Source organism: Aristolochia californica, unplaced genomic scaffold (genome assembly GCF_029961685.1).
Source record: "Aristolochia californica isolate CCGP_79_NKW_82.1479 unplaced genomic scaffold, dmAriCali1.0.hap1 SCAF_14, whole genome shotgun sequence".
NCBI lineage: Eukaryota > Viridiplantae > Streptophyta > Magnoliopsida > Piperales > Aristolochiaceae > Aristolochia > Aristolochia californica.
In genome coordinates this window covers 5,117,750-5,132,065 of record NW_027181815.1, presented here as the reverse complement: position 1 = coordinate 5,132,065, position 14,316 = coordinate 5,117,750, and the positions used below count along the sequence as shown (strand labels likewise).

At 36.7% G+C, this 14,316-nt stretch overlaps 1 protein-coding gene across 2 annotated transcripts in view; it reads left to right on the top strand.

Moving 5' to 3' along the window:
- Positions 1-14,316, top strand: part of LOC137950349 (rRNA biogenesis protein RRP5) — a 34,895-nt gene that overhangs the window by 6,452 nt on the left and 14,127 nt on the right. For both annotated transcript variants that reach the window (XM_068796757.1, XM_068796756.1), the window contains exons 6-17: positions 2,303-2,415; positions 2,531-2,653; positions 2,820-2,891; positions 5,214-5,306; positions 5,431-5,544; positions 5,666-5,788; positions 6,077-6,262; positions 6,450-6,524; positions 13,377-13,513; positions 13,802-13,936; positions 14,021-14,169; positions 14,251-14,316. In XM_068796757.1, coding sequence (XP_068652858.1) covers positions 2,303-2,415; positions 2,531-2,653; positions 2,820-2,891; positions 5,214-5,306; positions 5,431-5,544; positions 5,666-5,788; positions 6,077-6,262; positions 6,450-6,524; positions 13,377-13,513; positions 13,802-13,936; positions 14,021-14,169; positions 14,251-14,316 — 1,386 coding nt within the window. The remainder of the gene's footprint in view (positions 1-2,302; positions 2,416-2,530; positions 2,654-2,819; positions 2,892-5,213; positions 5,307-5,430; positions 5,545-5,665; positions 5,789-6,076; positions 6,263-6,449; positions 6,525-13,376; positions 13,514-13,801; positions 13,937-14,020; positions 14,170-14,250) is intronic.

The following is a 14,316-nucleotide window of genomic DNA, read 5'->3' as shown; positions in this document are numbered from 1 at the left end:
CTTCCATTTTCGGAGAGAGAAATACATGAAGCAGTCATGTAGATGTTGACCAACAAAAGCCTGGGTCTAATGGCTTTATTGGGGAATTCTGAAGTTGAGTTGAGACTTCATCAAGGAATATGTGAGTAAGTTTGTTTGCAGTTTCTAGTTAAAAAAAAGTTTGTTTGCAGTTTCTACCATGGAGGTATCATGAGCAGAGCCGTAGGGGCCTCATTCATATCCCTGGTCCCTATGAAGAATGAGTTGAATCCAAGGGACTTCTGGCCAATCAGCTTAGTATCAAGCACTTAATGGTTTGGCAAGAATTCATCAGACATACCCATTCGGACAGACTTATCTGGCACCTTGATACAAATGGTTGCTTCACTATTGCTTCTTGTTATTCCATTTTAACCACCGGGCACAACTTCCCATCCTCTGCAGCTTCTACTTGGGTTCTCTTAGGTCTGCCTAAGGCAAAGTTCTTCCTTTGGAGTGCTCTCCATAGGAAAATCCTCATGAGAGACAATCTTACCCATTGCGAACCTCGGGTCCCTTGCAACTCTTGTCCTCTTTGCCACCTTGCCGAGGAATCAATTGACCCCACCTCCTTTCCCTTGTCAATTCTCCTAGCATATCTGGTGTTTCTTCGTCAACAAGTTTGAGAGGTAGCCTAAAAGACTCAATTACCCATAAGTACAATGACCAATTTGAAGAAAAGTTGATGAATGCTGCCTGAAAGCCATTTTATTGCTAGTACCATGTTGTTTAAATAGAATGGAGAAATAGAAAGGAGATTAAGAGAGAGAAAGAGAAAAGAAGAAGGGATTGAGAAAAGCTGGTTCTTGCAGGAGAAAACCAGACTTGTTGGGGTAAGAAATCGATCCCTAATTCTGTTTTAACTATCACTTAAGTTTCAGTAATGAGAATTCCCATAATATCCCTGTCACTAATATCTAATTCCTTATGTCTCCAACTACAGAAAATAACGTTACTAGAATTACTTCTAAAACCCATCTAATGAATCTAAAGGTATACCCTACTTCTGATGCAATGTGGTTTAAGTAGAATTGAGAAATAGATAGGAGTTTAAAGAGAGAGAGAGAGAAACTGGTTCTCACAAGAAAAAACCAAACTTGTTAGGGGAAGAAATCGATCCCTAATTCAATTTTAACGATACTTAAGTTGCAATCACGAGAATTCCTATAATACCCCTCTCACTAATATCTAATTCTTTTTATCTCCAAACCACAGAAAATAACATTACCAGAACTACTTCTAATACCCTTCTAATGAACCTAAGTGAGAGGTGTTTTCTCAAAAAACAGAACCTAAGTGAGAGGTGTAACCTAAAAGACTCAATTACCTATAAGTACAATAACCAAATTGCCCCTGATGCTACACATTACTTAACACATTGCAAGTTGGAAGAGTTGTTAAACGGAAGAGGCTGCTGAAAGGGTAAAAGTTTATATAATCATCATTGTGCTCATGTGAGTGCTTTTTCCAGATTCATCATTGTGTGCAAAGGACATGTGCAGATGGCCTTTGTCACAAGTTTTTGTTCAACTCATTGTCTTGCAACCCTTCTGTTCTTTCTTACATTGTGCAAGGCATATTTAGCTGTTTTAGTTGCCTTTGTTCTTGGCCTTTCTTGCATTAAGCAAGCCATATTTATCTGTTTTAGTTGCTTTAGGGTCTGTTTTAGTTGCTTCATTGCTTTTAACATAATTACTTATTAGACATTTATTTTTCGTACTATTGGAAATTTTAAAAAAGAATCCATTGATTGTGAGTGCACTTGAGATTTACTATCATGGTTGCAGGCTGCAACATGAATCGGAGGCTTTTGTTTTCTTGAAACATATGTGGGTCCCACAAGAATGGACAGCTGTGATTTGTGGCACAGCCAGTGACAATCGTAGGGAACCTGTGGGTTCTATGTGAACATCGTCTATCTTGTGAATCGCAGCCTGCATCAGGTTGCAGGAAATCTGTGTTAAAGGTTGCCTTAAGCAACAGTCCTTTGTGTCTCAATTCGACAGATGTCTAGGAACACGTCAAAAAGAATATTATTAGTTTGATACATAGGATCTTCTCATGATGTCGTCAATGTTCACATATTTTATTAAACTTCTTTTTTTTTAAGAAGAAATTTATTTTATTTTTTATTTTACTAAACTGCTTAAATAAAAATTTCTTGTACACCCTTGAGAAGAGCAGCTCCAAGTCATAAGGCAGCTTTTATCACGTGAAACTGTAATCTCAATTTACTTATTCATATTGAAGTTACACTTTAGAACAACTACTGTTTCTTATGCAGGTAGTTGTGAGATGCATATTGGCCAGTTAGTCCATGGGGTCGTGAGAAGTATTGATAAGGCAAGAGGAGTTGTTCATCTTAATTGTGATCCGGATCTTGTGGCCAATTCTGTGGTATGTTTTCTTTTTAGGGTGTCTTAATTGCCCTTTACATTTTGTGTTTTTTTTTTTTATATTCTGTGTCACCTTTTTTTTCTTCTTTCTACATATTTGTTTCATCCTTCTGCAGATTAAGGATCTTAAGGGCTTGTCAATTGATTTGCTAGTTCCTGGCATGATGGTTACTGCTCGTGTTCAAGCACAGCTTTATAATGGGCTTATGTTATCATTCCTTACTTATTTCACTGGCACTGTACGTTCATCTTCTTTCCTTTCAGTCTTGGATCATGTAAATTTTATTATATAGTTGACAAAAAGTTGGTGTTGTTCTATTCTTGTCAATGACACATATGCTATGGTCAAAACTTCAGATTTGTGTTGTTTTTGTTTTCAAAAGAAGTGTTTAATATTTTTTGCAGGTTGATATCTTTCATCTACAGAATTATTTCCCAAATGCAACTTGGAGGGACAGCTACTCTGAAAATAAAAGGGTATTTTTATCATTTCCTAAATGTTTTGCTGCTTCTAGTTTGACATTTTTTTTAAAGATTGTTGTTTATACTTTCTTGGTCTCATGAATAGTTCTCGATTTCTTCCTTTTTTCTTTAAAACTTCCTTTATGTATGTCTTGGTATCCTCTTAATTATTTGCTGTCCCTCAACCAAAGTAATTTCAAAACTTGGGTAACTTCAATCATCAGAATATTAAAAAAAGGTGGAAAATTGGGTTTACTGCTTCCTTTTGTTTCAAGTACAAAGAATAATCTTCACCTTTTGTGAGTACTAGGAATAATCTCATGGAAAGCTGATGCTCCCAATTACGGAGAGATTAAAGTTGTTAGTTTTCAACCCATGTTTAATCATTATTTCAAAACCTATCATTCCAAACAAAAATAATGGTTAATAAGCCCTTTTTGGGTCTGTGAAATAGGGATTAGTTGTAGAAACTAAGGGGTCGAGCAAATGATTCAAGGGTACAACTGATTGTAGGTAATGTTGCAAGGTTTTTAAAGTCAGCAAGAAGACCACTTGTCCACTTTCCCTACTTGGTGCAGGGAGTATGCTTTCAAGTGCTTTCCTGTACGGTCCCATGAAATATGTGTATATTAATTTGCAGCACTCATTTAAAACACTATTTTTTTTCATTGATATTAAGTAAATCAAATCTTTCTAATTTTTTGTAATGATTGAAATCATCAAATAGTGGACTAATCATGTTAGGTTGCCCAGGAGTAGGACCCATGGCGTTATTATCTGGTTCTTATCCTACCTATCTTTTGTAGTGCATCTAACATGTATTTCTTGAGACATGTAGGTGCTTTCTTTGAGCTAAACAACAAAATATCTCAATGTACTTAAATCTTTTGTCTGTAACTGAGATTAAAGATACAACTTGAGATATGCTATTGCAATATGGGCAATTCACATGATTTTATTGTTGTTGACATTCAATTCAAATAATTACGCATAGGGAACTCATTTTCACAAATACTCTCCATCAATTATCCTCTCCCTCTTCCTTTTTAATTTTTCTCTTGTTATTATAAATACATCTTTATCGAAAAAAAATGATCCTCTCCATTACAAATACTCGTCTCCCAAAACTTGGAAAAATTCTGATCTCCAGTTGTGTGGCCACATCCCTTGGGCCCTCTGGAAAGAAAGGAATGATCGAAAATTCCAATTCAAAGCTTCTTCCATTTAGGTGATTGCAGATAACATTGCTGGTTAGGTTTCTACTTGGTTAATGACCCGAAAGGAATTTATTCACCTTAGCAACACTGATTTTAGAGAAAATTGGCGGCTGATCGCCGAGATGACAGATTCCCCCTCTCCCCAATCATGAAGATATGGTCCCCTCCTCCACCGGGCCATTTCAAGCTGAACTTCGATGGTAGTACCATTTGTTGCCCGGATCCAGTTGGGTTCTGAGGAGTTATTCATGATCATAATAGCTGTCTTCTCTCCTGTTTTATTGAATATTCATACACTTTCCTTAAAAAAGCTCATTTTCACAAAGATGGAATGGTTTTTGCCGTATGATTATTGACAGAACTAAATTTGTCAATTTGTGCTCTTAGGGAGTTATAAGTTGTTGTAATTTGAGTACATGAGCCTCTATTTATATATGCAATCTGGAGAGCTATCTACTTCCTCCTCCCATTATTTTGTTTGGGCATTCAATTCCACATTGGTAACGGTTGCTTGATTCACTTTTGGGAGGATTGGTGGGTTAGCTTTGGGCCATTGAAGAACTTCTTCAGTAATGTTTGCGGGCCTCCACCCAATGTTGTCTCTCAGTTGTTGATGCTTGGAGATTAGTGATTGGGACCTCCGCCTCCGCCGTGGTCTTGATGATGCGGATATCCTTTTTGCTTCTTGCCTTTTGGAGTTGATCTCCTCATCTAGGCCTAGAGATACCTTGGCTGACTCGATGGTTTGGTGGTCGGAGGCTAGTGATGTGTTTTCTGTCTCTTCCGCCTACTCCCTTATCAAGGGTGTACTTTCCTAGTTTTGGTCTTTTGCTTCTTTGGTTAATAAAATTATCACCTTCGAAAAAAAAAATGTTGGAAGCACAAGAATTATCAAGAATTAAAGCTTCTGGTTTTTTTATTTCTTTCTGGCAAACCCAAACATATGACTATTTGATTATAATTGACATGTATATTTATCTAGCTCTAGTCATGTTGTGTTGAGAGTTGGTTCTTCAATTCGGATTTCTCTTTTATGAATACCGCTGTGTTAAAGTTCTCACTTGTACCACTTAACTGTTTAGATACTTGTGTCATCAGTTTGTTTTTTCTTATGGTTTAGGTAACTGCTCGGATATTGTTTATTGACCCTTCAACTAGAGCCATTGGCTTGTCCATGAATTCCCACCTTTTACATTACAAAGCTCCTCCTTTTGTAAGTTCTTTTTCATCTATTTATGTTAATCTAGGATGTTCTCTTCATTCCTGTTCCATAGTTATTTTTCTGATGTGTTTTTCAGTATGTTAAAACTTACTTTTTTTTCTGGTATGTGTTGTAGCATGTTAAAACTGGCGAGATCTTTGATACTGCTCGTGTTGTCAGAGTTGATAGAGGGTTTGGACTTCTGCTTGAAATCCCCTCATCTCCACTTGCAACTCCTGGTTATGTTATGGTGTGTTCTTGTTATTATCTTCATTGCCTTATTTGTTGGAACTTGGATCTTTCCTTTTTTGCTTTATTTGATTAGAAGAGTTTTTCTTCTTTTAAATATTTTTATTATCTTTTATGTCTAGTTACATGATGTGGCTGATGAAGAAGTTCGAAAGCTGGATAAAAAGTTTAAGGAGGGAAAAACTGTTCGTCTTCGTATTCTTGGCTTTAAACATATGGAAGGAATAGCAACTGGAACATTAAAGGTACTTGCTTTCTTCACTGTTACTTGTTTTCAAATTCTGGAGTGAGTTTCCTCGCTATATTTAAGTCGATTAAAAGTGAACTTTGCAACAATTTTCTTGAGCTCTTCTTAAACTGAAAGAATGATAATCCTGTCTGTCGGTACTGATTTTTCTGTCTTTTCCTTTTAGGATATTTCCTTTCTTTCCTGTTTCTTTTATTTTTTACCTTTTTGATCTTCTTTTTACTTTATGGTGATGATTTATTTAATTGCTGTTAATACAGATATGCTGCTTCTTTTTGCTACACAGGCTACTTCGTTTGAAGGGTCTGTTTTCACACATTCAGATGTCAAGCCTGGTATGCATGTGAAGGCTAAGATAATATCTGTGGACCACAAGGGCGCCCTTGTGCAGTTATCTGATGGTGTAAAAGCCCTTTGTCCTGTTTCCCACATGTCAGAGTTTGAGTTTCCAAAGCCTTCTGCAAAATTCAAGGTTCACTTGATAATGTCCAAGTGTCTTTTCCCCTTTAATTTAGAATATTTGCTTGATTATGTTGGTAGCATTTTGATGGTATATTAACCGCCTGTCTTTCTAGTACTCACTCTCTCTTTCCAAATACCTTGTCTTGCTTTGTTATGTCTACAAATTTGACAATCCTCTGGTTTGGTTTTATTGGCAGGTTGGAGCCCAGTTGCTGTTTCGTGTTCTGGGTTGCAAATCCAAACGAATAACGGTTACACACAAGAAAACACTTGTATGTCTTGTCACAGTTTCTTGTGAACTCTGATCTAGCTTGGTAGCTTGGTTTTTGTACTGAAAATTGAAAACTGTTAGAATAGTCTGATATTGTTCCAGGATTAGGAAAATCTTATTCTTATTACTTGGGAATATGCCTCATAAATTTGGCTAGTCACTCTGGGATGAACCTGGACACAACTTTAACATGGTATCAAAGCAGGTGCTTATATGGGGGCCTTTATCCAAAGTTGTCTTTATGTAAGAGCCATTGGTCCACATGTGAGGGGGAGTATGAAAACAGTCCCACATTGATCCATAATTAGGATTTTAATATGATATTAGAGCAGGTGCTCATATGTGAGCCTCTACCTAAAGTTTCCCCATGTAGGAACCATAGAGGGGTTCCACACGTGAGGGAGAGTGTTAGAATAGTCCAACACTGATCCAGGATTAGGAAAGTTTTGTGCTTATTACTTGGGAAAATGACTTTGCCTAGTTAATTTGGAATGGACCTTTTAACAAAAACAACTTGTGATATATGTGGGAACTATTATTTGTAAGTTCTCAAAAAAATTGTTATTTACTAAAAGAAATGAATGAAACTGTTATTTACTAGAGGAAGTGGAAATCTGAAATCTGGTTATTGTGGAAGGTGATTCAAAGGTAATTATATATTGGGCTTTCGGGGGAAACAGATATGCTTGGTGTTTTGATCAATAGTACACTCAATTGCTGCCTCTATACAAATAGAGTGGTCACATCTGCTTCATTCAGCCAAGTCTTTTGGCAGACCACTATACTAGTATGAGAAATTTCACTCTGGTATAGTTATTAATATTTCTTAGTAATTGAATTTTTTATTATGTTTGCTTGGCTGATGGCAGGACCAGCCGTTGGCTCCTTTTTTTGTTTAATACATTTTGCTTTCTAAAAAAAAACCTTTGAAAATATACTGTGTTGGATCACGCCAAGTTCTTTCCCAAAATGACTAGCCACTTATGGGGCTTTTGCTCAATCTTATAAACCAATAACACTTACAAAAACTTGGCATATATACTTTTTAAATAAAGCAAAGAACTAACTTTAAGTTATCTTCCTAAACTACCCTTGATTCAATGTATAGTATTACCCTTCTATACATCTCATCACTCAACACTCCCCTTCAAAGCTAGAGCATAAATGTCTAGTAAACCCAATTTATTCCACAAAACAATAAGCTCCTTTCTAGTCAAAGGTTTGGTGAAGACATCTCCTAGTTGCTCAAAAGATGTTACATAAGGGTAGAAAATTTTCTAAACAATACTATTTTGATAAAAAAAGTCAGTCAATACTATATGCTTATTTTGTTTGTGGAAGACTGGATTGACAAAACATGTCCATAGGGTTGTGAGTCACAAAATGAAACTCAGTTACAAGTCCTTTTACCAACGTTAACTCATTGTAGTGTGAGCCATAACTCTATATTTTACTTTTGCACTAGAATGGGCTACAACTGTTTATTTTTTGTTTTTTCATGTCACCAAGTTGCCACCTACAAATGTGCAATATCCCGTGATAAACTTTCTGTCCTTCTAAAACCAACAGAGTCAGTGTCACAGTAACCAACCACCTCTAGTTGCCTATGTGGACGGAAGCTTAAGCCCCTTCCAGGAGTTCCTTTCAGATACATGAAGATGCAAACAATTGCTTCATGATGAACTTTTATTGGTTCCTCCATAAATTGACTGATGACCCCAACAACATAAGCTAGATTTGGACGAGTAGTAGTGGCATACAATAATTACCAACCACCTTGCGGTACTTTAGCTTTGGACTTCCTTCATGCAAATCTAGACTTGTATCCATAGGAGTTTCAATTGGTTTTGCTCCTAATAACCTTGTTTGTGTCCACAAATAAGTAATGTATTTTCTTTGAGACAATACATTCCCTTCCTTTGTATAAACCACTTCAATCCTCAAGAAATATTTGAGTCTTCCTAGATCTTTGGTTTGAAACTGTTGTTTTAAAAAGGCTTTGGTTTGTTCAATTCTGGTTGTCTCTCCCTGAAATGACAATGTCATCCATGTAACAATCAAAGTTACAGCTCCAGATTTCTTCTTGCATACAGAAATAGAATGAAATAACTGACTTTGTATGAAATAACCCAACACAATCTCACTGAGTTTTTGAACCAGGTCCACGGCTCTGTTTAAGTCCATAAATAATTATCTTTAATTGGCGTACTTGGCTTTCTTTTCTTGAGCAGCAAATTCAAGAGGTTTGTCCATATATACTTTTTGTTGAGGGTAATCATACAATAAAATGTCCACTTGATAGAAATGCAGCCATGATTAAAATCTGAACAAAACTCATCCTAGTGCCAGGAGAGAGCAAATCAAAGTAATAGATTCAGTATGTTTGTGAATACCTTGTTGCTACTAACCTGGCCTTGTATCGGTCAATGGTCTCAGCAACATTATACTTTATGGTAAAGATTCATTTACACCCATTAGAAGTTAGACCTGATGGAGCTTCACATAATTCCCATGTCCCTCATGATTGGAGAGCATGCATCTCTTCTTCCATTGTGCACTCCTACTTCCCTTCACATTTAGTGCTATCATAGGTGTTAGGAATAACTCAAGATGATAGTGACGATACAAAGTTATGGAAACTAGGTGATGTGCGATCAATGAAACAAATTTAGAAAGAGAATCTTTGGTGCAAGACCTCACAACTGTTTATTGTGCAATGAGAATATCTAATCCAAATTACTGACCTGAGGAGGATTGATAGAGTCAAACGAGGATGGAGTGGCATCTAGTGGTGGAGCTTCATCTATATCACTTGGTGGCACTGGTGATTGTGGTGGTAATGCAATTTTTTTTTTATTTTTGTACACTTGGATATGCTTGCTTGAAGAGTCGACAACTTCATGTCCATGGTTCGATGTAGGTTTGATAGGCGGAGGATAAGAACAATACATGTAGAAGATGTGAGGTCGTTTAGAGGGTCTTGGACTTGGTTAGAAGTGTATGGCAGCCATTCAAGATAAATGTAACATCTGCATGGATGTACATTTTCCTTTGGTAGGATCTTAACATTTTAATCTTTTCTGAAATCTGAAATAACCATGAAACACACACTTCGTTGCTCATGGGGTTAGCTATATCTAGACCAGGTTGAAACACATGAACGAACAAATACATCCAAAGATTGGAGGAGGTATAGTAAACAATGACAATGAAGGATCTAACATAGACAAAGGAAGCTTCCTATCTGGTTCACTTTAAGGAGTTTGATTACCTAAATAGTAGGCAGTGAAAAGTGCCTATCCCCCAAAACTTTTAGGAACTTTTATCTGAAGGAGTAACGTTTGGGCAACATCAAGTAAGTGAGGATTTTCCTCTTTGCTACTCCATTTTGTTGAGGAGTATCGGCACATAGTCGGTTAAATTCTCCTATTCTCAGAACAAAATAATTGAAAGTCACTACTCATGCATTCTCTTGCGCTATTAGATCGAATCACACAAATAGAAGAAAAAATGAACTTTTATTTTAGTGTAAAATTGTTTGTATACATTCAATATTTCAGACCTCTCTTTCAACTAAAACATCTAAGTGACCCTACTCTATAGTCATTAAAAAATGTAATCATTTTTGATAATCAGTCCCCAAATATCGGACTGAATTAAAGCTAAAGTTTTTAAACTTCTTTTATTGACTCGATTTGGAAACACACTATGATGGGTCTTGCGTAACTCACAAGCTTCACAATCTAAGGACCCAATTAATTCCAAGGAAGGAAACAATTGACAAACCTTGACATAGGATGGGTGACCAAGCCTCAAACGCCACTTGTATATATCTAGAAATGTTTGCAAAGCCTTTAATCCATGATCACCTCGTTCGGTCAGCTAATATAGACCTTTCTTTTCATGCTATGCCCTCCTCCAATTATCCTTCTCGTCTGTAAATCTTGGAAGACACATATAGATAGAAAGAAAGTTATGGAATAGTTGAAAGAACGAGCCAAATGACTAATTGATAAGAGATTAATTGGGTTTTAGGTACAAATAAACTAGATGGTAGAGACAAAGGAGGAGATACATGCACTTCATCTTGGCCTTGAATCTTAGATGCATACCCATCAGCTAATGATACTGAACCAAAGATAGATTATTTTGGAGAGAGGTGAGCAGGTTAGACTTACTAGTCATGTGGGCAAATGCATCTGGATGAATAATCCAAGACAAAAGGGGATGCAAATGACTGCAGCCCAGATTGTTGTATAAATTGCTGGAAAAGTTGGTGAAGATCATCTTTATTTTTAGAAAATATCAGCTTTTGGAGAAGGTTGAGAAGATGCACTGGCTCCTGTAAAACTTGATTACTGATTCAGGTTTACCAAACTTATCATAATATTTCTTAGACATGTGATTGGTGTAGCCACGGTGTATACATGGGGTAAAATCTCAGCCTCTGCCCTTTCCTCTTTGACTACCTCCATGATGTTTGCGACTTCTATCATTCTAATTAAAATTGGTATTAGGGGCAGAAGATGTACCCCCTTTCGGAAGTTCCTTTGGAATAGGAAATATTGAAGGTTCAACCTGTAATAAGCTTGCACACGTCTCTTTAAAAGATTGTGAAAGTGGAGCTTGCTAGAATTTGAGATCGAACTGCATAATATTCTGGTTTGGGGGCTCGCAACAGACTTACTACCTGACTCTCTTTGCTGCTCTAAGATTTTTCATCATCTACTAGTGAATGATAAACGGTCTTCTCATACACTATATAAATAACCAATGAATTCGATTAGTGACTTTGCACCTTGCTGCATAGTGAAGGCCTTAATGTACAAGTCATAGATTCTTGACATGTTTCCATCTTTGGAACACCTCTTTCGCCACGTGGTCCATATGCTCTAGCAGTCTTGTTATAGATTACTTAATTGACAAACTGCACGTACATACTTTTCAGTAACCATGCCATCACAGTGTAATTCTCTATCTCCCACTCTTCTCTTCGAGTAACAGGTGGGTCCTTAATAACAAACTTAACTTTTCTATTTGAACTAAGGCAAAATTTGGACAATTTGTGCCCATACCATATAATTCTTGTTGTTCAACTTGACAAAGGTAATCTGCGTTATATTACTGTCTTTCTCATCAACCTTGGCATGTTTTCTATCATTTGAAGCAGCCATTATGTTTGTTGTTTCACTTTAGGGGAAGAATCAAATAGAGCAAACAACCCAGACACACAAACAAGGGAAGAAAAGGGTAGACTTAGACACCAGGGAGGGTGATTCAGACACACCTAGCAGTTAAGGCAGGCAGTCACAGGGCCAGGTAGTACATAATAATAAAAAATTACTGGCCAGAATAACACAACTGCACAAGAATTGTTTACTAAGACAGTCATAGTGTAAAAAAGGAGACAGCTTTAGGCTGAAAATAACCTTCTCAACAGTAATTGTTGATCATAGTGAAAGTAGACAGGCAGAAAACAACAGTTTTTTATGAATAGATAGTCACTTCTGCTATTACCATAAGGTAACAACACCAAAACAGCAAGAAGAGGCAACCTAGAGGTGCCACAGACAAAGAAATCAAAGACCTGGAATTAGTGATCGCAGGTCTAGAAGAGAAAATACAAAGAAGAAAGAGGAATAAGCAAGAATTAAAGAGGGAAAGTTACACCTGATTTGATTGTTGATGCTCTGTGCCATTAAGCATTGAGAAGTTAAAGTAGATAGAAGAGATGAGAGAGACAAGAAAAGCAGGAGAGAATCTACAGCAATTCGTTAATTTCTGGATTAGGGAGAATTACACCTGATTTGATTGGTTATGCTCAGTGCCATGAAGATTGGCAGTTAAAGTACATAGAAGAGAGAGAGACGAGAGAAGCAGGAGAGAACTTACAACAATTCATTAATTTCTGGGTTAGGTTTTTTTTTTTTTTTTTTGAAAAGGATGTGCTATTTTTTCAACAAAATAATACAACTTAAAGGAGCCCTCCCTTTACAACAAGGGATTGGAGGGAGGCTCCTTGCTTTGCAAGATTATTAGCAAAAGATTTTGTTGACCTAGGAACATGAGACAAGAACATAAAATTACAGAAGCAAATATCAGAAGTTTCTGGATTAGGGTATTAATCGACCCTTCTCCTTCTTAAGTACAGAAACATGTTTAAAAGACATATATGCCTTTTTATAAAAAAAAGAACTTAACTTCAAGTTATCTTCCTAAACTACCCCTGATTCAACACATAAGACAAAATAGCTAAGCTGATATGATAATTACTACATTACCCTTCTATACCTCTCATCACTAAAAACACTTTAATGTGGGACTATTCCAACGGAAGACTCTCCATCCCATTCAAGTTTACATATAACCGGTAACGGGTCTGTGATGTGGACAATGCACACGGACCACAAACTCAATGGAGCACATGCTCAATGGAGCACAAATTAGGCCTCGGCCCAAGCAGACATCGTGCTTCGATGCTATTGTTCGATTGAGCCGGGTTCTTCCCAAAATGGTTTGCCACTTAGAAAGCTTATTTCTCATTCTTATAAACCAATAACACTTTTGAACACTTATAAATGTCGGACTATTCCCACTCAACAAAGAGAAAAGAGCAGAAAAAAATATATTTTTCACTTCTCAATGGATTCTTTAAAAAAATGGTTTGGAATACCTTCTAGCTTTTTGTCAATCCAAAGATTAGATGTTGTTGCTTATCATGTTGTATTTCAGACCTTTCCTATGTTGTTAATATTTGCTCCTTTTTTCTTTTTAATTCTTTGTCTTAGCTTTCCTTAAACTTATTTGTTCACATTTTCTTGTCTTACTGGAGTTGTTTCTTGTTATCCTCCAGGTGAGATCAAAGCTTGATATTCTTGCTTCATATGCAGATGCTACTGACGGGTTCATTACACATGGATGGATTGAAAAATTAGAAAAGCATGGTTGTTTTGTGAGATTTTATAGTGGAGTAAAGGGATTTGCCCACAGGTTCCTCACTAATTTTTTATAAACTTTGCCATTAAATTTGCTATTACCATGTTTAAATCCCTACTTTTCTACTCCTTTTTTTTGAGAGCAATGAGAGTAAGAATTCATTAAGAGGCCTCTATTCAGAGGTAAAGGTACACCTTTTCTAGTCAGTTGCAACTGTGTTTCTTAATGGCTTTCTTAGCTTTCTCAAAAAATTGTTTTTTTTTTTCCTTCTGTGAGGGTCTATCCTATCTGGACCCTCATCAGTACTGATGAGTCTGAAGCATTGGTTGTTTTCTTTATCAGGAGCGAACTGGGGCTGGATCCAGGAAGTGACCCAAGTTCAATGTTTCATGTTGGACAAGTTGTCAAGTGCAGAGTGATAAGTGTTTCTCCTTCTTCACGAAAGATTAGTCTTAGTTTTATCACATCTACCAAAAGGTTCATTTCTCTTTACCTTTCTACACTTCAATTATCTTTTTGTCAACATCATTGATGAATTCTCTCAATGTTATCTGTTGGCAGGGCTTGTGGTAATGGCAAGGTCCCAAAGGTTGGTAGTTTTGTTTCAGGCACTGTTGCACGGTTGACCCCTTCTGCTGTAATAGTACAGGTGAATGCGGAAGGTTATGTTAAAGGAGCAATTTATAACGAGCATTTAGCAGACCATCTAGGTAATAATTATAATTGGTATGCTGGTTCTCTTTCCCAATTTTGGTATAACAGTGGTTCATTCTATTGTTTTGCACATCCAGGCCATTCTGAGTTGATGAAATCTTTGTTGAAAATGGGATATGAGTTTGATCAGCTTTTGGTGCTAG